At 42.8% G+C, this 24,340-nt stretch overlaps 1 protein-coding gene across 11 annotated transcripts in view; it reads right to left on the bottom strand.

Moving 5' to 3' along the window:
- The window catches only part of EPB41L3 (erythrocyte membrane protein band 4.1 like 3), a 219,578-nt gene extending 196,090 nt beyond the window's left edge, over positions 1–23,488 (bottom strand). For 4 of the 11 annotated variants that reach the window (XM_045527954.1, XM_045527947.1, XM_045527949.1 and 1 more), the window contains exon 1: positions 4,096–4,425. In XM_045527954.1, the coding sequence (XP_045383910.1) occupies positions 4,096–4,156 (61 nt within the window). In that variant the 5' untranslated portion in view covers positions 4,157–4,425. Of the gene's footprint in view, positions 1–4,095; positions 4,429–23,206 lie in introns of those variants that run through there. The other 7 variants (XM_045527953.1, XM_045527950.1, XM_045527955.1 and 4 more) reach the window with 4 other exon arrangements.
- Positions 23,489–24,340: the final 852 nt, after the last annotated feature.

The following is a 24,340-nucleotide window of genomic DNA, read 5'->3' as shown; positions in this document are numbered from 1 at the left end:
CCAAATTCCAGGTGTTCAGCATACAGAAATCATTAAAAGGTGAGGTCCCAGTTCTTTCTGATTTATAAAACAATGGGGGGATACAAGTAAATCCATTGCTCTGTATAATACGCAAAGCCTGATTCTTTTTTTTCAGATGACAGAGGACTTTTCCATGCAAATTATACTTCCAGATTGTTCCAACCCCTCACCTCCACCAAAATTATTTGGGAAAATAAAGCAAAGAGCAGCAGCACAGGCATTTTGGGAGGACAGGTGGAGGATTGATGACACCTTTGTATAAGCATGTAAGTAATGACATCTATGACATCTATTAAACACGAAATTATTTGTTTTGGAAGAAAAATTCTCAGTGCATAAAATTCTTCAACACATCTCATTTTATTGTGAAAAAAGAATCATGTCTTTTTTTTCAAACCTCCATTACATAGGTAATATAAAAGGCAAATAAACATGTACTATTGACAAGTAAATACATTACTTACTACTATTGAAACAAATAAAATGTACAGATTTTAACCTTTAGTTCATATGACTTATCTTCTTACATACTTTACTTTTATTGCCACTTAGCTGTTTTTTTGGTGAGTGTAGCTATTGTCATCTTGAGTAAGAATGCTCATAGCATCATTAAATACAGTATAAACTTTTGAGCTTTCTTCATCTGTCCTTGCCAACTTCTTACCTAGAAATTATCCATGAGTAAAATTACACAGATAAAGTTAATAACTATAAAAATCACATCACAAGCACTACAGAAAGTCTTGATAACCTAAATTATTAATGTGAGCTGTGTACCAGGAACCACTGGGCAATGGGACAAATAAGCAAAGCTGATGGATTTACACAGTCCCTTGTACCTACTGGGCCACAGAACCAACTATGGCTGCTGCAACAGGCATAGATTCTAATCATCAGGCATTAGATTCTCATAAGGAGCCAGAACCTAGATTCCGCGCATGTGCAGTTTACAGTAGGGTTCACACTCCTATGAGAATCTAATGCTGCAGCCCATCTGACAAGAGGTGGAGCTCAGGCGCTGATGCGAGCGATGGGGAGCGGCTGTAAATACAGAGTCATTTGCCTGCCCACTGCTCACTTCCTGCCGTGGCTGTGCCGCCCGGTTCCTAACAGGCTGGGACCAGTATAAGTCCGAGGCTGGGATTGGGGGTAGGGGATTGGGGACCACAGAGACAGAGGATGGAATAGAGATGAGAAGAAGGTTTTAGCAAGCTGTCACAAAACCCAGGTGAGATAAGATGGGGACCTGCCCAGCATAGGTGATTGAAAATACCAGCATGCTGGCCGAGCCCATCCACAGCTGGGCTCCACTAATTCCTACACTCATCAGTGTAGTTTCTTGAAACAGGCAAGTGAGACAAGCCAGGCAAGCTGACCAAGACAAGTTCCTGCTCTTCATGTCTCTCTGCTTTTGAGAAGGGCCTCATTACCCTGACTAATAAAGCAGAAAATTAGCTATTACAGAAGGACTCATGATTAGATTTGGAAGCCCTAACACTCAATACCAAGAGTCAAAAATCTAAATGGAATTTGTAGGTACAAGAGTTTGTCTGAATTTAGAAAAAAGTTTGATTCTGTTTGATTTTTTTCCTCTGAAACTACTATCCATTAAAATATGATTATACTGTCAGATGCAAATATATTCACTTAACTGGAAACATAAACCACTTTCCTGGGGCCAATCACCCTCCTAATCTGCCTTTTACTATAATCCCTCCTGTCCCCCACCCCCTGCCACCACAGGGTAGCTACTTTGGGCTCACAAAAGAGCTTTACATAACTGCCAGATAAAAGACCAGTTCAGATGTACGTGACAAGTATCATCCGGGGTGCACCCAAATTCTATCTTTGGAGGTACGGAAGAGTCCAAAAGTATGTTAAACTGGTTAAAAAGAAATAAATGTGTCTGGTGAAAACCTTTACGACTATGACTCTAGAACCAGACTCCTAGATTAAAACCAGACCCTCCATCCGCCGCTTCCTGGCCTTCAGCAGCTTAAGCTGCTCCTCAATCTAATCATCCGCAAAATTAGATGATGAAAAGTTCCTGCATGCAGATCAAATGTGACCCACCTAAAGTCCATAACCCAGTGCGCGGTGCAGAGTAAGTGACGAGGATGATGGTGAAAGGAAGGTGGTAATGGTATCACCACCCTACATGCCCTAGAACACAGGCCCTGCCAGCGTAATGAATCCACCAGCTGTTTTTTTTTTAAAAGAAAATGATCCTTTATCAACCAACCCATAGGCTTTAGGCTGTACAGGCAGCCCCTTCTCTTCCCTACAAATGGAACAAAAACAAATTCCAAGAAACCCAAACAACCCCAAGTCAGAAGACCCCTCAGTAGAAGGAGGCTGGGGAAGGAGAGGGAGAGGCAGATGAGCACACAGGGACACTGCCACAGGGTGCCAGGGAAATAACAGAGTAAAACCCTGTTGCTCTGGCACTTTGCTATTTTTAGGATCCAAGATTTCCAAGGATTTCCTGAGCATCTCACAAATAAAGCATTATCTTCAGAAGGCTTTCAAGGTCCCAGACAAGCTCAGAATCAGTGCAAAGGCAGGAGGCTCTGAGTACCGAGTGTCACTGGCAGGGAAATGAGATTTTTAGGGTGCCTGGCCAGTAGGTTATCGTCATTTCTCATGAGGATGGGGGAGATGAAAAGACTCAAAGGGACGCATGTAAGAAAACACACAATGTGAATCCCAGAAGATTTTTAGATATGGAACTGAAGACGCATCGCATAACCCAATAGGCAAAACAGCTGATTAGGTGGTAATCGTGTCCAATTAAAGGCTCACAGCTCAGCAGACTAAACTCAAATGACACATATTCCTAAGGATATTTATGGGTAACTAAATCATCTGAGATAAAGATTCCCAAATTGCTTACACCAGAATAGGAAATCTTACAAACATCAATGCCAAATTTCATGCTAACATCCAATGTAATTTTAGACATTTCAGAAATAACAGATTGCAACAACAAATGTGTTTGCTCCCAGCAAGTGAAATCCTGCCACCTCCAGCAGCTAAGACAGTGACATGGCAGTTTTAAATTTACTGACAGGGAAACTCAGGATAAAAGTAGAATTGATAATTGAGACAATGACTTTTCTATGGAGGTATGCCTCAACTGATTTCTTTTCTTTTCTTTTCTTTTCTTTTTTTTCTTTCTTTCTTTTTTTTTAATCAGCCATGCTAAATCCTTTAAGAAAAGCATGGAACATATTGGGCCAGCCTCTTCTATAATATCATGCCAATCAAAGGCTTTACCCAGAATCTTGCTTCCCACATCCTTGAGTAATAGGTGGAAAACGTATTTAAAAATATATATATTTTTTAGGTATTCAAAACCTGCCTATTGTCTATTCTGCATTCCATAGCATGAAGTCGGACAGAAGGCCACAACCCCATTCCTAGTCCTGGTCCACACAGGGTCCAGTACATCATTATTGCTCAGTTTAGGAAGAACAAATTATTTTTATGTTTAACAGTTTTCCTGTCTTGAGTTTGGACACCATCTACTGAGGACTAGTTGAGCAGGGAAGCCATGTCAAGATGCATGACGCATTTCATATAAATACATCAACCATGTACCATTTCCAGTGGGTTTATATTAGAAACAATGCCAGCATCACAAAAATAAATACATCTGTGTCTGCTATAAAGAGTAAATATGAAGATTTGAGGTGTGCAATTTATAGAAACAACTGAACAAGAGAGGAAATTCAGCGTCAAGCTATGTGGGATATTTTCAAATTGCTTTGTCATAAAGAAATATTATTAAACATGGTATAAACCCAAAAGAAAAAAAAAGAAAACCAACAACATAGGTATAAATAGCAATTTTTGTCACTGAATATGATTCATCTTGGTTTCATTTGGGTTTGGGTGCTGCTAATAGTACACCCAGGACTTTTCCCCGAGTCTCACTGGAGGTGCATGGGCTGCGTGCACACCGGCACTGGGAGGCCAAAGACATTTTCCTACTCAACAATTTCATTTGACAGTTTTCTCCTTCCACAAACAAAGAGAGACATCAACAGCTTAAGCATGAATTTCCGGACTCACCCACATTATCCATGTCCCAACACGCAAAGGTAACATTTTTCCAGATGATTGGCAGGTCCATGTTCCATGTTCCACGTTCCAAGAGGCAGCGAGACAGGGAGGGTGAGCAAAAAGGGGAATAAAAAATAGTTTAGAAATAGTTCGACAAATGGTGCTGATTTATCCCAGTACTGAGCATGGTAATACCAGTTCCCCCCTCCCTAGAAGCCACCCCACTGCCAAATACATTGTGGGTTAAGGAGAAAGTTTCTGTAGAGAAAAGAGTGAATAATTCAAGATCTCTCACTAACACTTTCATTTAACAGTTGTAAATAAGAGAATACACACCCAAATCGCATTTAAATATGCAGTAGGTGTTTTTAGATAAATAAACTGAAAGAGATGTATGAAAATATAGGGACAAAAAAATAATTAAAGCAAGTCTGGACTAGAAGGGGCTGCGGGGAACTGCTGCAAGGTAAAGACATAGGCTGACTCAGAATCATCATCAGAAAACCAGTAAAATGATTTACGCATTCCAATACGCATTTCACTAAAACAATTCTAATTACACACTCTCAAAGAATATAAATTATAACCGAGTTTAGATTCGGTCAGAAATATAGAATAGAATTGGAATTCTTCAAAGAAAGAACCAAAGGAATAAGTTATTATGATTATCTTTTTTTATAGAGGCCCAGGAAAAAATTAACATGTCATTATATCTCTAGGATACATTGTTTTTTAATCGTACAAGCCATGATAATTGCTCTCTTAGGGAAGAAATTTCACAGTATACTTTCACATGTTTCCAAGTAGTATGGACCCTCTCTCAAACTCCCCAAACTGAGACTTCGTGTAAAAGCTCATCTGTCATAAGCTTTCCACATGAGCAGTCACTTTGGAAAATCAGGCTTTGTCAAAGTCATGCTAGGGGAATTCTGTGACCCTTGTCCACTCAGGCATCCCGGGCCTCCACCTTACAGATGTACACTCTAATCAGTTCCATCGGATGCTATACTCAATTCAAAAGGGTAGAAAGCAGGGTCTCAAAGAGATACCTATATGCGCATGTTCATTGCAGAATTATTCACAATAGTCAAAAGGCAGAAACCACACAAGTGTCTATCAATGGATGAATGGACAAATAAAATGTGACATGTACACATACAATGGAATATTATTCAGCCTTAAAAAGGAAGGAAATTCTGACACATGCAACAATATGAATGAACCTTGAAGACATTGTGCTAAGTGATATAAGCCAGGCAGGAAAGGACAAAAACCGTATGATTCCACTTACACCAGGTCCCTAGCGTAGTCAAAGTCACAGAGACAGAAGTAGAATGATGGTTGTCAGAGCTGTGGGGAGGGAAAAGGGAGTTGTTGTTTCGTGGGTACAGAGCTTCCGTTTTGCAGGATGAAATGAGTTCTGGAGAGGAGTTGCACAGCAATGTAAATGTGAGTAACACAACTGAACCGTACACTGAAAAATGGTTAAGACGGTAAAATTTATGTCATGTGTATTTTACTCTAATTAGGGGTAAAAAAAAGCTGCTGTTACAATGGTTCTTGGAACTATTTAGCCACCCTGTGTAGATCCAATCTTCAAAGGAAAGTCAACACTCAGAATAAAGCATTAAAAGGCTGCAATTTGTAATGCAATAAAAAGCTGCCTAGCATTACTTCAAGAAATTGGGTCTTACTCTCACCAGATGGTAAGATGGTGCTGGAAGAAATCATGACAAAAATACCTCCAAAGATAGTGACAAGCCTGGCTGTCCCCACACATTCCACAGCCCTCAGGGAACCACCCTCTCCTGTGCCATCTCCCTTCTATCCAAACCCTTAAAAAGGGCCCATGCAAGGTTTCCTAATGTCCTTTGGATATTTTTAAAAAGTTTAACAACTTGGATTTTGGCTATTAACCTACTGCCTTCATCCCGGTAATGAATTTTCTTCTCACTGCAGGCATGTGAGTTTTAATTGTACTGACCAAAGAGCACACACAAAGCACGGTTGATCCTCTCTCATACTTCAACTACCTTTACTTGCTAAAGTATCAGAAAGGGGACTACATTGGCGAATAATGAGTTAAGCTTCCATATCTGCTTTCAAACACCTTCTGCCTGTAAGTTGTACCCCAGTCCCCAGCGTGCATGGGTCTCTCCCGCAGTGGGGTGACATCTCAGCGAAAGGAGACACTTGCATAGGGGAAGGACTCCCTTGGGTGACCTTAAGAAAACCACTAAACATGTCTGTTTCCTGTGAAAAAGGAAAAGAATAAATATCCTGCTTTTCTCATAGAGATCTAGGTAGAGATCAACAAAGTGATGCCCATAAAAGACCTCAGAGAAACACAAAGCAGAGTAAATTCAGGGTGGACTTTTGAATGTCCTCAATTGTTATCCTTGGCAGTAATGCTCACCTCCTTCTCAGAAGATGACGGATGTCCCCATCAGATAGGATGTGCTATAGCCACAACCTAACTTCCCAGCTGTATTTCACATTGTCCCGGTTGGCAGCTCGATTGACTGGTCTCCAGCCAAACAAAGGCCCATGAGTCTGAGACAGTGGTTCTGAAGGTGGGGCTCCAGGGACCAGGAGTTTCCTATAAAACCCTTTTAGGGGGTCCATGAGGTCAAAACTATTTTCCTGATCATGCTAAAGCATTATTTGCCTTTTCACTTTCATTCTCTCCTGAGTGTACAGTGGATATTTCTAGAAGCTACATGATGTGTGATATTTCACCCTCAGTTTCTAACGCAGAAGGGAACATGAGAACCCACTCTCTTCTGTTAAGTTGGGCATTAAATAGATTTGCAATGGCAGTCCTTACCCTAAACTATTTTTTTCTTAGAAAACAGTTAACTTTTCATAAAAACATCTATATTAACATGAAATGGATTTACTATTGTTATTTCAAATGAATTAAACATAAATATTTTTAAAATTTCTCAGTTATAATTTCTAATGCAGGTAAATATCAATAGATATAACATGCATAAATCAAAGTTCTTTGCAGTCTTCAATCATCTTTGAGAATGTATAGAGGTCCTAAGACTAGAATGTTTGAGAACTGCTGGTCTAGGACAGACAGCAGAAGGGCAAATGATATAAGGACAGGCTGCAGAAGTGGACAGGAACAGACCAGGAAGACCCCAGTGGCCACGTGAAGGGTTCTGGTCTTTATCCAAAAGCAATGTCAGAATAGTCCCTAAGTGCAGGAAGCTGGAGTTAAAGTCACTTTCTCTCTATGTAATAGTTGTACAGAGTTATTAATTGCTCAACTTACTTTTCCACCATCTTGATTCATAAATCTCCACCACCCTATAATGAATGTCAGGGCTGCTTTCCAAAGGAAGAACTTCCCCTACATGGTCAGATGCATGTACGAGTTGCGCACACCTTTAAAAATCAACTTTCTGGTTAATTGGTGGGAGCTGTTTATATTAATAGATGAGCTTCTTTTGTTTCCCAATACCTCACATTCAAGTGCAGCCAGAATTTAAGCCTGGCTTTCCTCGCTGGGGAGTCTCTGTGGAGCAGGAGGAGATGGAGCTGAGCTGATGGCCACTTCTGCACAGATGGCCTTTTCTCCCATCCAAGTACTAACCAGGCCCAACCCTGCTTAGCTTCCGAGATCAGACGAGATCAGGCATGTTCAGGGTGATACGGCCATTGACAAGATGACCTTATCCAACCTCAGAAAGGCCCACTCTGCGGCTTAGAAACCCTCTTGGTCTCCCTCATTGGCTCCCTTGTACCACTCCCCTCAGCAGTGGTCGCAAATTTTATCCATCCTCAAGTCCCTTCTGTTCTCCCCTCATTCTTAGGAAAAAAACTCTCTTCCAGGTTCGTTGAGAAGCCAGAGGCAGGAAACTATGGAGTTAATATTAATGCACTGTGATTATCAAATTTATGAGTTGTAACTTCAGTGTCAGCAAGATAAAAATACTCATTTTAATATGCAGTTTCTAGAAATAAATAGCAACTGAAAGCATGATTATGATTTTAGTAATAAGAAAATAATTGTATGTTAGTGAAATCAGTAAAAAAAGACAAATCTGTAGCCATGTCAGGGTCAGGGCATGTGCGTGGAGACAGTACGACCATAGCCAGGGGACAAGGCTGGTCACAGAAAAAATTTTATCAAAGTACATTCTCCAGAGACACTTGCTAGAACATAACTAACTGAAGGGACAGCCTGTACCCTAAAGGAGGCAACTGATAAGGTGCTAGACCCTTCCATCAAGACTGAGATAGTAAAACATTGAGAGGAGAACAGAATTTTAAAAATGCTAAAGACATCAGAGCAAAAAAAAAAAAATGTGTGGAATTGAACTTTTCAGTGTATCTAATTGAAACATTCTTTAAAAAGCTGCTTCTTTTTTTATTCTTTTTTTTTTTTTTTTGAGACAGAGTCTCACTCTGTTGCCCAGGCTAGAGTGAGTGCCATGGCATCAGCCTAGCTCACAGCAACCTCAGACTCCTGGGCTCAGGCAATCCTCCTGCCTCAGCCTCCCGAGTAGCTGGGACTACAGGCATGCGCCACCATGACCGGCTAATTTTTTCTATATATATTTTTAGCTGTCCATATAATTTCTTTCTATTTTTTTAGTAGAGACGGGGTCTCGCTCATGCTCAGGCTGGTCTCGAACTCCTGACCTCAAACAATCCGCCCGCCTCGGCCTCCCAGAGTGCTAGGATTACAAGCGTGAGCCACCACGCCCAGCCCTTTTTTTATTCTTTTCTTTTCTTTTCTTTCTTTCTTTCTTTCTTTTTTTTTTTTTTATTGAGAGGTGTGGAGGGAAACAACAAATAACATTATTTCACAGAGATAGTTTGTCTTTGGCTTGGGTGAGTCACTTGCCCGCTTGACTTAGTTTTATCTCAACATTACATACTATAGGAGTTGTGGAAAGGGCCAGAAATAAAGATATTTGCAGCCCTCAAATCAGAATACTTGGCACATAGTAGGTAGGTCCTCAGCAAATGGCAGTTCTTTTTCTCTGCTTCTTCCTCTTTTTGTTCCTATCACAATAGGCCATCCAAGAACAGCTTGACTTTTAGGTAACTATGATCTATATGCATACCAAAAGATACTTTGTTAACAGAGAGAGAGAGAAATAGAAAGAGAGCAATGACTTTGCATTACTCCCTTTTCTAGGAGGACGGCCCTTTATCTGTACTATGGAATCCAACTCTCCATAGGTCTGAAATCCCCTTGCAATGGGGATGTCCCAGTTCTGTGCCCTCCGGTTTTCCTCCAGCATCTCAATCTCTCCTTCTGTTGTCTTCCTAGTGTCGTCTTCTGGGTTCCTTGCCCTTCCCCGAGTTCTACTCTCAGCTTCTCCTTTCATTCTAGATAATTTCCTTGGTAATCTCATGGCTTCTTAAGGAGGGTCCTTGGCATCATGGCTATCTTGCATAGAAACAGAGAATGACGACACATCCCTTCCCTCGCCTCTCCCAAATTCAGCCATTCTACGCCTTGAGCCAACTACGTGCATACCCACCTCACTGCCTCCCCACTTTTCACCACTCAACATTTGCCTGACCCCAAAACCCTACTTTTCCTTCAGTCCAGTGTGAAGCTCCCCTGCAAAGCCCTTCCCAGTCTCCCAGGCAGAATCAACTGCTTTCTCTTTGAGGATTCTCCAGAACTGGAGTGATCACACACACACACACACACACACACACACACACACACACACACACAGAAGTATATTATGCAATATTTAATATATATAAATATACATATGGAAGATATGGCACATAATAATGAGATGAACACCTGTGAACTATCACCTAACTTAATGAGGATGCTGCTAACATGGGTGCATCTACTATGCAGTCCTACTGCCTCTTCTACCCCTCCAAGTGTTCCTAAACAATGTGTTGGCCAGATGTGTGTTGGCCGGGTGTGGTGGCTCACACCTGTAATCCTAGCACTTGGGAGGCTGAGGCAGGCAGATCGTTTGAGCTCAGGAGTTCAAGTCCAGCCTGAGCAAGAGCGAGAACTTGTCTTTACTAAAAAAATAGAAAGAAATTAGCTGGACAACTAAAAATATATAGAAAAATTAGCCAGGCATGGTGCTACTCAGGAGGCTGAGGCAGTAGGATTGCTTGAGCCCAGGAGTTTGAGGTTGCTGTGAGCTAGGCTGACACCATGGCACTCTAGCCCGGGCAACAAAGCAAGACTCTGTCTCACAAAAACAAAAACAAACAAACAAAAAAAACAACACTGTTAAGTTTTTCATGGTTTTGAACCTTATAAAAATGGTATCACATCATGTAGTCTTCTGCAATTTTTTTTTTTTGACCAGCTATGTTAAAGATGCATCCATGTGGTTGGTTTATAGCTATCATTCTCTTTCATGGCTGCATGATATCTCATTTCGTGAACATATCATGATTTATTTATTCATTCTCTTGTCCATAGACATTTGTGTTGCTTCCAATTTCTTGCTATAATGGAAATTTTTGAAACATTTCTTAGTGTACATGTGTAATAGTTTACGATATATAATAAGATGCAAAATTCCTATGTTGGATAATATGCATATCTTTACAAAATAACGTCTAATTGTCTTTCACTATTCTTGTATCAATTTACCTGCTTCCCTCCAGCAATGTATAAGATTTGGTATTTTCATAAAGTTCTCTTTTGACATTCATCATTATCATACTTTACACTGTGTTTATTTGTATCTATATGCTGGTCTCCCTATAAGATGATAAGCATCATATTTTATTCACATTTAAATTCTCGTAGTCTACATCAGTGCCTTGCTTGTAAAAGATGATAAATGAATATCAAATTGAAGAAAATGTATTTGATTTGAGTTAAAAGGCATCTTTTTTCTTTTTTTTTTTAAATTCAAATAGCATGGAAGGATTACGGGGTTATCAACGCTTTGTGCAAATATAACTAATTCAATCAGACTGCTTTCCTATCTATTATTTAGATCAGTAGAACTAAGAAAATGGTAGTTTTATTTGAGAAAGAGAGAAGGTAATAAATTTGGAGCGAGGGGTATATTTTGGGAAGTGACAAAGCCTAACTATGAGCACAAAAATGTGACCCAGGATAGTATGTGGACACTAGAGCTCAGAGAAATGAGCACTAGAAGACAGATGAGGGACACAGGAAGAGAGATGCAAAGTACTATATCCTCATGCAAAGATTTTTACCTTAGGCTATCCATTTAGGAAGGCATCACTTGGCTTCCTGTTCCAAGGTCCCAGAACTGAAACTAATACGATAGTTTGGAAATTTGTTCATAACATAGATTGAATATAGTTGTCTGGGCTAGCCTGGAAACCTAAACACAATTTCTAACATTTTCTCTGTGGGCAAAGAATTCCAAATTCTGAACAACTACTAACAAATGCACTTTTGGAAAAATGACTCATCTGTAAAATGGGGAATGCCTATATTCAGAAAGTAGGTCTTCGCCTTTTATCACTCTAGTCTTTTCACCCCTAAGGCTAAAAATGCCAGAGGCTGAAGAAAAGAAGCATTTCTATGCTCTTAAAAACAAAATGTACAGCATCCATTAAACTACTCTTTGATCATTGTTTGTCTTCTGCTTTGAAAAGTACTCAGAAAGGGAGTGCCAAAACCTCAAATATGAGTGCCAAATATGAGATATACATGCACCCCTTATGGGGGAAATGTAAAAAGTTTAAGAGAAGACCATGGGCTAAAGAAAGACAGGGAAGAAAACATGAGCAACATTGCTCAACCTGTGTCCAAAGGGCACACACACAACTGAAGCCAAGTTTCTTCCCTATGTGATTAACAGTGGAAAAATAAAAGACTTCTAAACATTTAGAGGTCATTGACCTTATATTTCCCCTATCTTTGATGCTGGTTTTCATATCATGTGAATGATACTTCAGTAGGTCGATGGTGAAAAACAAATTCCTGAATTCAGTGTGTACCTTTGTGAACAGGAAAAAATCAACAAAAAGTGGTTAAGAACTATGCCATAAATCTCCAGCAAGCAACTCCATACAGACAAATTCAGCTTGTCTATGCAACAAGAAAACCATCCAACCATCAAGAAAATAATGTGTTTAGAACAGAACTCAGTGTTTTCAGCCCTGGTACAATGCACATGCTCACAAACATCCTGTTTGGTGTTAAAGATATAATCAAACTGATTGCTGAAGTTACAGAGAGAGATTGAATAAAGACAGAGATGTTTAAAATATTACTGATTAACTCAGCCGCTAAGACTTTTTTGAAAATACAAGAATTATGTGCTCTAATGTCTAATCTATAATCCTATAGCACTATGCTAAATCAAGTTGCTATATTTGCATTTACTGAACACCTACTACGTGCTCTATGTGAAAGGACAGCCCCATAAGAATCTGACTCTTGACTATTAAGAGAGGTTTTGGGGGTGGGGTGAAGGGCTAGGTTGATGTTCTGGGGAAATGGGCAGTAAAGAGGGAGAACACATTTATTTGACTCTGATTAATTTTCTGTGAACACAATACAACCTGCTCTACTGAGTTCCTGATACACTGTACCTACTTCCACCTATACCCAGCCCAGGGAATGTAATGTAACGAAATGTTTTTTTTTTTCTTTTTTATGCTTTTTTTTCTATTATCAACCCTTTTCCTTCATTTTGCTAAAATTACACTTTTTGTCAGAGAAATAATTTTATGGGTCAGACACTTTTTCTCATATCCACTCACTGCCAGATAGTAAGTTAACCACATCTTCCAGGGAGAGCCACTAGTGGTTCAGCCCAGATGTTCCTTGAAGCATTATATAAGCAGCTCACAGCTAGAGTCCGGTGGGAATGTGCCACTTGCTACATTCCAGCCAGGCCTAGTGGACTTTTATCTTTCACTAGACTAACAGCTAATCAGAGGCAACAAACACTGCCTTTCCTTGTGCCAAATGGGGGCCAGGAGAACATGTTTTAAGAGATGTACTATACTCCAGCCATGTATTTCTCATTTTAATTTATTTTAATGGGAACCACCTAGATAAATCCTCTTGCTCTGCTTTGAAAAGATTACCCAGAACCTCTTTGAATTCATCCAAATCCATGGTGAGGGGAGAAAGGAGAGAAAACAATAAAATGAGATTCCAGGTAACATGGTAAATAGTGAGAGGGCTTAGCCAATTCAGAAAAACAATAGATTAACTGTTATCAGTTAGGTCAATGTGATCAATTATCCAGAGATCAAAAACTACATTACCTGTGCTTATATTAATATTATTAAAGAATTCTTGAATATTTTTTATATAGCAAAACCTGCTCAAAATGATATTTTCATTTCGTCATGTCAAAATTATATTTTAACAACATTGAGCTGTAAAAACAATCATGAAGTTTATGCTATGTTACCAGGTTTAAAAAACAAAAGATTTTTCATCTATGACGATGTTTTAGGATTACAGATTTGAAAGCTGAAGCAGCTGTAACTCCATCATAAAGATGAATAAACTATCAACCAGGGAAATTAAGTGAACCCACAATCTGGAAAATGACATTGCTGCTTATTTTTCCTGAAACACACTTAGTTATCTTCTAACTGTATACTGCAGAGACCAATGGTACATTTAAAACAAAATAACCTCAGTGGAGTAACCTGAAAGGAAAGAGTATACCCATATATTAAAGCACCAGACATAAAACAAAACATCACGATACTGTTTCACTTAGTGAAAAGGTTTGGCAACTGGGTCACCCGTACACTTAGGCAGCATTACTCACTGTTGCATTACCTAATTCCCTTTAATCTATAGCATGTTTTTCAAAGGAAGCAAATAGCTAAGAATAGCACAAATTACTCATCCTTTATAATAATGTAGATGATGTTGTAGCCTGATAATATTTCCCAAGATTCATAAATTTTGTGAGAGAAAAGTACCTAAGCCGTCTGACCTTTTAAAAACAAAATCTACACATTTTTGGCTTCTGTTATTCTAATATTTAACCATTAAAGAAAAAGTAAGGTTCCTCCTGAGAAAAAAACCAGGTCAAGAGAAAGGAGAATCAAGGTACAAACTTTAGCCCCAGGTCTCTGTGGGATGCAGCGCTTGGTGCAGAAGCCTCCCAGCCGGCTGGCTGACTTTCTGTTCTCTTAGGCTGTCAAACTTTCTCCGCTCACAGTCAGCGTAACCCTTCCCATATCTAACCTCCCCATATTGCTCATGTGCCTGCAATCCTTCAATGGTTCCCCATTGCCCATTTGATGAATTCCAAAATGTCTTGAGTTTACAAGCTGGGTGCACTTGTCTAAGCACTGCATGTGCCAGGTGGACCTCATGGAGCACAGGGATCAGTGACCCAGCACCTCCACCATGTCCAGACCTCAGGGAAGCAGAACACAACACCTCCTGGCAGTCCTGGTGACTCTCTTTTGGGTGCCGGCCACAATGGGGTTAGTGGTACTAAATCCATTGGTACTTTTGGGATCTTTGAGGTTAGATGTCACTGTGGTGGCCAGAATAGGAGTAAGTACACATAGCTTGGTGCAGGCAGCACACAGAGGAGTTGGTTTTGCAAGCAGAGGAAAGATCCCAGGGATTCCTAAACCCAGTTGGGAGAAGTCTGACTATGGTTAGAATTGCCATCTTTGTAGGTGGTGATAGAATCAAAGAAATACAGTTATATTATAGTTATTAAGCTGTATAGTTATTATAGCTCAGGAACATGGGTTACATTTGTATCCACTGTAAATTAAAGTGCCCTTTTAAAAAACCAGATCAGCTTCGTCCATTTCAAAACATGAAAGTGCAACAGTTTTACCTAATTATTTTGGTAATTAAATGATCAGTGTGGATCACTTCAAGATCAAAGAGTACAAATGAGTTTGTCATGGATTATTTTAGAACAGGCAGAGCTAAACATCTATGATACTCATTGCTTTTCCCACTTGAATGATGCAGATATGGAGGAGGTGAATCAACAAAATAATAATTTCTATTTGATTTTGAAATGTAGAAACATTTTGTAGTAGGATTATCAGGTTTACCTTCCTAACTGCATTTTGCTTTCATTATCTTTTTTTTTTTTTTTTTTTTTTGAGACAGAGTCTCGCTCTGTTGCCTGGGCTAGAGTGAGTGCCGTGGCATCAGCCTAGCTCACAGCAACCTCAAACTCCTGGGCTTAAGCGATCCTACTGCCTCAGCCTCCCGAGTAGCTGGGACTACAGGCATGTGCCACCATGCCCAACTAATTTTTTGTATATATATTTTTAGTTGGCCAGATAATTTCTTTCTATTTTTAGTAGAGACGGGGTCTTGCTCTTGCTCAGGCTGGTCTCGAACTCCTGACCTCAAGCGATCCACCCGCCTCAGCCTCCCAGAGTGCTAGGATTACAGGCGTGAGCCACCGCGCCCGGCCTGCTTTAATTATCTTTTAAAGAAACAAAGAAAAAACCTTGAAAAGTGGCAGAGGGAAAATTACATTTAAATATACTCAGGACTAAAGTTTATTTTTTTTTAAATGATCAAAAAGTAGATAATCATAGTCAGGAACCAAAGCTTGAAATATAAATATCAAGAGCAAAAGTTGATTTGTTAAATGTTTCATACCGAATTAAATGTTAATAAAATATGCATCATGACACAAAAAATGGGTACATTTGTTTGAGTACCTACTATGTGCTAGTCATTTTATAAATATTATTTCTGGTCCTTACAACTCTCCTAGGTAGGTATTACCAAACTAGTTTTGCAGAAGAAATGAAGAACCAAAAAGCTTAGATAATTTGTCTCTAGATATTTAGCTAATACCTCCTGGTATTGAAAGTACAGTAGGGTAATTAACCTCACAGTTACTGTGCATCCCAGTGTGACCAAACATAACAGCAAGGACAGCTCATTCATTTTATATTGTACCACCATGTTTATTCCGCTCTTTAGGGTTTGCAGGCAACGTATTTTTATACATGTTCATTTTGTGTATATTATCTTATTCACAATGCAACCTTAAAAGGGCATCCAATGTTCAAAGAGAAAACTAATTTAGGTGGAATGCAAATGTATTTTAATCTGTGGTAGCAATTGGTTTTAAATCTGACCTCTAGCTTATCAAAATGATCTTTGCCCACACAGACTCCTGGTCTCTTTATTTAGCTCTGCATAATTTTGTGACTATTAGGGGGAAAGAAACACGTTTTTCTTAAAGGTGAATATGAATTTCTGATTAAACATTTGCTTGTATTTGAATTAATTTGTGTGAATGTTCCATGTTGTACTTTTATACTAAAGGGGTTACAGAGATGGGCAGATTTATACGGCATAATGCTGATTTTTAAAAAAAACTATCATATTAGAAATTCAAATATTATGAGTGTCTCACTTTTTTACTCGTACAGTCACATACATGATGTCATTCAATTTTTTTTATTCTTTATGTGACATAGGGAATCCTATTATTTCCATTTGCCAGTGAGGAAGATGAGGCCAAGACAGGCTTAGTAAGCTGCAGATGAGCTGTGTTTCGAACAGCTTCCTGATATGAATCACACATGTGTGGCCAAATATTTGCACACAGTGGATGGCCAACATCTTTTCCATTTTGTAACATATTTATGTAAACTTTATAAATACCACGTGTCAAAATCTATACAACATAGATACAACAGCTCTTGATCATTTAGAGCCATCCAATTTCTCATATTCCAGAGGGGATTTGAATATATAATTCTAATATTACACTAAAGTGCCTAATTCCTAACTATTCAAAACCTCAGTACCTGATCATACCCTTTTTTTCCCTTTTGGTTCATTCCTAGTAAGCAATGGACTGTTTATGACTATTTGATGAGGGTGGATTTATCCTCTCAAGTTGAAGACTTGTATATTGAACACTTGAAGCATTTTTGTTCCTAGAATATGGAAGCTGGTAATCTTACAATAATTTCTCTACCTGACTTAAAACATTCAGTATACACACGAGGAATGGTTTCATCTTTTCATTATTAAAAAAAAGTATGAGATCATAAGAAATCTCATTTTCCAAAATCTCAATAAAGGATTTTATCTAGATCTGAAATATTTAAATGACACATGCTAATGAACACATACATGATTCTATTTTGTAATACAAGGATCCACAATAGGAATCAGATGAAAATCTTCCTAAAAGCGATTCTAGATCTGACAAACCTGTAAGTTCCAATCCAAGAATTCTCTCATATATTTTTGGATGCATTCATCACTTCATGGGCATCTTGCCTAGCATATCTCATTTTTCTTTCAGCCTAACCACTATCAGCTTGGCTCTCCACATTCTGTTCTGCTTTTGAAAGCTCTGTCTAGCTCATGTGACTGTAACCTCATCTTTACAATGAAGAATGTTAATAATTTTACAGATTCTTCCAGCTACCAAAGCATAAATTGTCCATGTAATTAGACCAATGGGTTAGAGGGTGGTTTTTGAAGTTTCCAGATACTTGCCTGTTTTTCCCACTTTGCCTATAAAGATCTGATCAAGGGTTGGCTACTTCTTCCTCATACCAACTAGACTCAGGTTTGGAACAACATCCTCCTCTTCTTGTCATAGCCTCTTCTCAGACATCCCTAGACAATCATTCACTCAGTGAAAAGTTAGGACAGAGCCTTCAGTCTGGGCACCACTTAGTGGGGAACTCAAAGATAAATAAGGTGGAGTCCTAGCTCTCAACCAATAAAGCACCCAAAAGAATAAATACATGGTAAGTTCCATGACAGGGGAAAGAGCAAAGAGCTGCAGAAGGAAAAATGAGAGAGAAACCTTCTGAGAACGATCAAGAAAAAAGTCATGAGGGGGTTGGTGTTTGAGTGCAGCCTTGAAGAACTGGTAGGATTTCGAGATGGAGAAAGAGTGAGGAGGGGCATTTCAGTTAAAGAAAATGGTACAAGCAAAGGACAGAGACATAAACCATACATGGATAGGAACTGGTGAGAGTTGCCATGGATTTCCTTTTGAGGCCATGGGAGATAGCACCAAACATACAGATACAAGAGAGGAAATAGAAGGCTTTGAATACAGATCTAGAGGAGTTAGCTCTTATCCTTTAGGAAACAGGAGTGGCATGAGGTTTGGAGCAGAGAGTGATATAATCAAAAAAAGCACAGCAAAAGGAAGGAACTGGAAGCAGAAGTTGGAGAAGGTGGAACAGAGTGAGTCAGGAAAATTACTGCAATAGTCCAAGCAGGAGGTGACAAGGGCCTGGGGTAAGACATGTGGCAACATGGTGGAAAAGAAGTGCCAGTGGCAGCCACCACAACATGGCCACTGACATTTCTGTGGTGTGTGTTTGTCGGGGAGCAACATGAAAAGAGGAAGCCATAAAAAGTGAAGACCAGGTTTCACGCCTGGGTGACTTAGGACATGGTGGTTCTGGTATGAAATTGATGCATGAAATTTTTAGACATATTCAGTTGCAGGTGACCATGGAACAGCTGGGTAAAATATCCCCTTGGCAACTCGAAATGTGAGACTAGATTTCTCATGGAGCCTTAATAGTTAAGATAAAGATCTGATAATAATTCGCCCAGACAGCCTACACTCCTGATTCTAGAAAACCAGTAGCATGTGGCCAGGGCAGCTCACCTAAAAGCTAGGGCAGGTGCTAGGAGTTTTACATATTCTGTTATTGACATCTCTCTACAAAGCACTCTTATCCCCATTTTACTGATGAGGACTCTGTGGTTTAGAGATGTCACATAATGAGTTGACATCAGGAGTCAGGTGTCCAAGTTCTGATTCACCCTTGTTCTCACACCACACTATGAAATGGAAGCTCTCTCTCCTCCAGTTCTCACCTTCATTCATTCTGCTTGTCATTACTAGTCATTACTAGTCATTACTAATCAGCCCCAGTTATATTCAGTGTCAGTTCCCTGTCTCATCTCTACTTTTAACTTAGCTGCTCACTCTCTCATTACATAGGATTCTAAGATAATGTCCTTTAAGCTCCCATGTCTTGAATTCTTTACACAACCCCACTAAGATATTGGCCCCTGCATTAGCTTTGGAATATGAGACCTTAGAACTTCAGGATGCATGCTGGACACCTGTCAGCACGGCTTTTTTACAGGATATGTTATCACAACACCAAATCCTCCCAAATAAGAGCCTCATAAGCTACTGCACTAGCATTAAAACAAAAACAAATCATTTTCTTTTCCTCCAGTGATTTGGTGGCTAATTTGAGTTTTATATTACAGTTTTCTGTATTCCCTAGCAAAATGATAAACCATATACTCTTTCTAATATCTATTAATATTAACATCTCTTTATCTTTATTGTGAATATCACGGTTTAACCTTTTAAAATCTCTAGCCTCTTTAGCAGCACTCCATCGAAAGTCATATTTTCTTACTAATTGTGTTTCTTGCTATTCTTGGTTGACCAGTTCTGAATCAGAAAATTCTATGTTCCCATGTGCTAGGTCTCACACTTTCCTCCCAAGTATCTCAGATAGCTCTGAAGTCATAAATTAATTCTCACAGTGTGATAGGTGAAAATTATTACTCCCCTTACAGATGAGGAAGTAGCTGCCCAGAGTGGACTGTGACTCATCCCACTCCCTGGATCTTTTTAATGAGCCATTCACAGACAACTTGGGCTCACTTAAAATCCTACAAAAATCATATCTTGTTTTGGGTTTTGCTTTTTTTTTTTCCCAGAGAAAGCATGTCACCATTCAGTGTATTATGAGGAGAATAGGTAGTTTGAGATTGGGGGTAGGGTGAAGAATCTGTGGCTCTTTGCTCTGGAGAAAAGAAACAGAGAAATGGAGACTGTTCTTAACTAGAAGGATAGTCGATGTATAGAAGAGAGAGAAGGCAGAGTGCTCTAGCTCAGGAGATGGAACTGGAAAGAGGAATAGATATGCGGGCCGACCTTCCATGAACTTCTCATTAGTCTGTTTATACAGTCTTCCAGGAGAACCCCTCCTCCTCCTTCAAATCCAAACCACAGGGCCCATACTTCTTGAAGTCTTCCTTATTGCTGCTGCTCAAAGTGTGGGATCACTTTGCTGAGATCCCTTAACTTTCTCATGGATCTATACAATAGCACCCAAATCATAACGTTTCCTTCCTTTTTGGCCCACCAACTAGAATGCGAGTTACTTGTGGGCAGAGACCATGACTTGTTCATCCCTGTGTTCCTAACATTTAAATAATGAATTTATCTAAAATGGAATAGAATACTTCTGGAAGTGGTGAGATTCCCATTTCCAGAGGTATTCAAGCAGAGTCTGTTATCTCTATAACTTTAACCACGTAATGCTATAATTCTGTAGTTTCTAAATTTCCTAATATCTTAAGTGTCTTATTTCAAGTAATTTCACCAATCCCAAAGAGTTTAAAAATGCAAGTAACTAAACAATGCATTGTAGTCCTCAAAATGACTATTATAATTATTTTAATATTCTGATTTTAATAATAATTGATCCTAGAAATTATTAAATGTCTTTTCAGGCCAATGTCTTTAATTATAAGCACCAGTCTACAAATGTTTGTTGAACATCTACTATGTGCCAGATTCTAGGAATAAAGGGATGAGACAGACAGAGCCCTGCCCTGAATAACTTACATTCTAGTGAGAACCGTATTTCCATTATTGGAATTAAGAGGTCATAGTCTAGGTATAAAATTTTGGTTTTATACCTTTTGCCCCTCAGTACAGAGAATGTTTTTCTAAGGGTACTACACATTCTCTTTGGAAACTTAGAGTATCTTTAACCCCTTGGTGTCATTTAAGTCTAAACTGTAATTGATCTGGCTGGGAAATGCCTATGGCCAATGAGGGAAAGTGGAGACAGAGGCTCCCAAGGTCATTTCAGGACCAATCTGAACTTGAATCTTTCCTTGTTCTAAATTATGTGTAAAGACATGTGCGACTCCGCGCCCACCCCGCCCCAGCCCCAAAGCATCACAAACACAACTTGGGCAAATCTTGCCGGCTCCTTCAGTAACTGTCATTATGAGAAATGCAATATAAGAGCTGCCCCCCAGACCCTGCTTTACCAGATTAGAGTCTGTTTCTAATCAAATGGAATTTAGATTTAAACCGCAATTAGATTTGGGATTTACAGTCGTTTCTACTTTCATTCATTTTGTGGATTCCAGCCCTCTCCGGGCCCCGTCTTAATCCAATGCACTTCAGAGGGAATTACACCGGAGTTGTCGACCAGCGGGGGGCGGGGGTTGTTCTATCACCAGGTCCCCTTGGGAGATCGCCAAGAGCCGGGAGCAGCACCTCCCGACTGGGTTGGGTCAGCCCTGCCTCGCCTCGCCTCGGGGATCCTTGGCGCTCACCACCGCCCTCCCGCGACTGCACTACCCGCCCGATCCCGGCGTTTTCCTCTCCTGGTCTTTTGGACGCCGCCCCTCGCTCCCCGGAGGATTTCGCCGCCTGCACCCCAGGCTTTTCCAGCACGAGGTCACCAGCCGGCGCGAGTCCAGGCAGCGGCTTCACTTCTGCAGAAGGAGAAGCGAAAGCCGCGGCCCGCGGGCCGAGGGGGCGGCCAAACGCGCCGCGCTGCGGCCGCTTCCGAATCCGCAGCGGCGGCGCGAGGACGGTCACCGCGCGGTGCGGACCCGGACTCCAGCTTGCAGCTCAAGTCGGGTGCCCCCGCGCCCACCGCAGGCCCCGACATGCCCTCCCACGCCGGCACAAAGTCCGCCGACTTCCGCGCCCCGGGGGCGCCCTCCCGCAGCTCCGGCCCGGCCACACCACCCCCCGCGCCCACCCCTAGCTCCCCGCTTCCGAGCAGGACGTGCCAAAGGGAGTGCCGAGGCTCAGCAGCCCCCAACTTCGGCTTCCTGGGTGACACGACGCCCTCCCTGGAGCACGGGCCCGCCCCCGCCAGCCTCCACCCGAGGTCCTTACGGAAGATGCAATGCCCAGCGATGGGTGCTCCCCTGGATTTTGAAAAAAAAACAGCCTCATTTGCCTCGGGAAGTGCCTCGACCCCCACCAGCACCCTCCGGCTGATGATTTTCATCCTGGGACACGCTTTGGTGGAGGGAACCGGGAGCTGGAGCTGGAGGAGGAGAGGAGCCCACAGCGCCGAGTTGCCGGAATGCAGCCGCGCGCCGCTGCCGGCGAGGGGACGGCGGGCCCTGCGGCTCGGCGGGGCAGGCGAGCGGGCTCCTGAGCCTCTGCCTCCCGGAGGATGGCACACGCTCACCGTTACACACACACACACACACACACACACACACGCTGCCGCTAGCGCCGCACACGCCGCAAGCCGGAATGCGGAGGTCAGAGCCACTGTCCACTTGAAAGCAGGGACTGAAACGCTGAGATGGAGGCGGAGGCTCTGGCCTCATCTGCAAGGCTCGCACCTTCCTAGGAGGTCCCCAATTCCCCCTGGGCGGACAAGATCTGGCTTCTGAGATTCCGCTCTCTGGGTTAGCGGTTCAAGCTGCAGCGGGGCGGGGATGGATTCGGACGGAGCACTGGACAGCGAGCCCGCGCTCGCCTCCGGCCCTCCGCGCAGAGAAGTGGCCGCCCCACTAGCCTCAAGCGCACAACTAGGTGGCCAGGGCCAGAGAGCCGGACCGCAGCACGCTCCAACTCCAGCGAGGGCGGGCAGGGGAGTGACAGCGGCAACCACTGCGCGCGTTGGCAAAGGCACGGAATCTCCTAACAGGCTCAACCGCGGGCGCGGAGGGGTGGAGGCTAGAGGGGCGGAGGAGGAGTTGCCGGAGCGGAGAGGGATGACGTCCTCCGGCGCCTTGGGCTCCGAGGGACTGAAGATTCGTCCGCTCTCCCGGCCCAGCGTGCTGGCTCCGGGGTTCGCAGAGGCGCCGCGCCCGGCTCCCGTGGCCGCTGCCGCACGGTGCGCAGGGGGCGATCCCGCCGCTTCAGCCAGGGGACAAGCGCTCCGGCCCCCCCAAAGCACCTCTTTGCTCAACCCTCGCTTCGGGGTGCCCGCCCAGGAGTCCTTGCCGATTCCAGGCAGGCCAGGGCAGGCAGCCCCCGGCCGGGCCAGCTTCGCCCCTTCCTCGCTCTCTCCCCCATCGACCTCGAGCCAAGGGCAGGCACCCGCGCCCCGGCCCCTGCCCACGGGGCGAACCGGCGCTCCAGGTCCGCGTCCAATTGCCAAGAAGGATGGGGCAGTGGAAAGGAAAGGTGCTCACCTGGGTCGCCGAAGCCTTCCTCTCTGGCCCCTCCCGGAGCCGGTTCCCAGCCCCCCCGGCACAACCTTCCTCGGAGAAAAAAAGTAGCGCAAGGGCAGAGCGGGGTAGGGCTGCTCACAGGTCCCTGCGCAGCGGCTCTATCCTTCGAATTCTCCCGGGTCCAGTCTCCAGCTCGGCGGCGGGAAAGGGCTCGCGGAGGCTGGAAGGGGCCGCCAGACCCGGGCTGCTCCCGCAGCGGCGGCGGCGGCACCTCCAAGTTGCCACCTGCAGCGCGCGCCGGGCGCCTGTGACAGCCCGCGCCGCTCAGCCCGCGCCGACCCGCCCTCCGCGTCCGCTCGTTGGCTGCGCCCGGCGCCCGGGCGGTCCCCGCGCTCGGCCCCGCCCTGCGCCCGCCTCCGAGCCGCGAGCTAGCGAAGTGTGGGTCTCCTTCCAGGCCTCCCTGGGCTTTATAGCCAAAGGGCTCTGCAAGCAGGGGAAGAATCTGACACACGCTCGGACACACACACTCACGATTTTGTGTGGGTAGACACTGGGGGAAGGAGAGAGGCTATAGGAAATGCCCCTACGTGTGCCTTAAGGGGGCCTGGTAACTTGGTTTCTTTTGCTGGTGTTACATTTTTGCAGCCTCTGAAAAAGAGTTAACATCACAGCAGCAGAGAGTCTAGGGATGTGGGATGGAGAGTGGTTTGAGGACTGTTTCCGTTAAGCATCACACAGCTTCTCCGGAGGCGCCTAGTGCGAAGAGCAGTGTGCAGTCTCAGGGCTTTGCTCACCCAGCCTGCGCCACTGCAGGGGAGGCCCCTCGGGTTCCAGTGAAAAGCCACCCCGCTGGTGTCCACGCAGTTTCCAGGCCCGAAGGCGGAGCGTGTCAGCCACGTATTTGCTTGATTCTGTGGCCTGCGGCGTCCAGGCCATGAAAACTCCTGACCGTTCCGCAGAGGAGGGAAGTCTGTGCTTTCCACAACTCCTGAATCTTTTAAGTAAACAAAGGGAACATTATCTTTCTTTCGCTTCCACCTTAACCCCAAAGTCCAGGATAAGAGTTCACTGTGCAATCTGCCCAGGACATTCAGGCCCACCCCTCCCGGACTCTACCTCTTAATAGCTTCTAAAGTTGTGCTTTCTGGAAAACTC

This window comes from Lemur catta, chromosome 16, assembly GCF_020740605.2.
Source record: "Lemur catta isolate mLemCat1 chromosome 16, mLemCat1.pri, whole genome shotgun sequence".
Lineage (NCBI taxonomy): Eukaryota > Metazoa > Chordata > Mammalia > Primates > Lemuridae > Lemur > Lemur catta.
The sequence above is the reverse complement of the archived record's forward strand: the minus strand, read 5'-3'. Positions and strand labels throughout refer to the sequence as shown.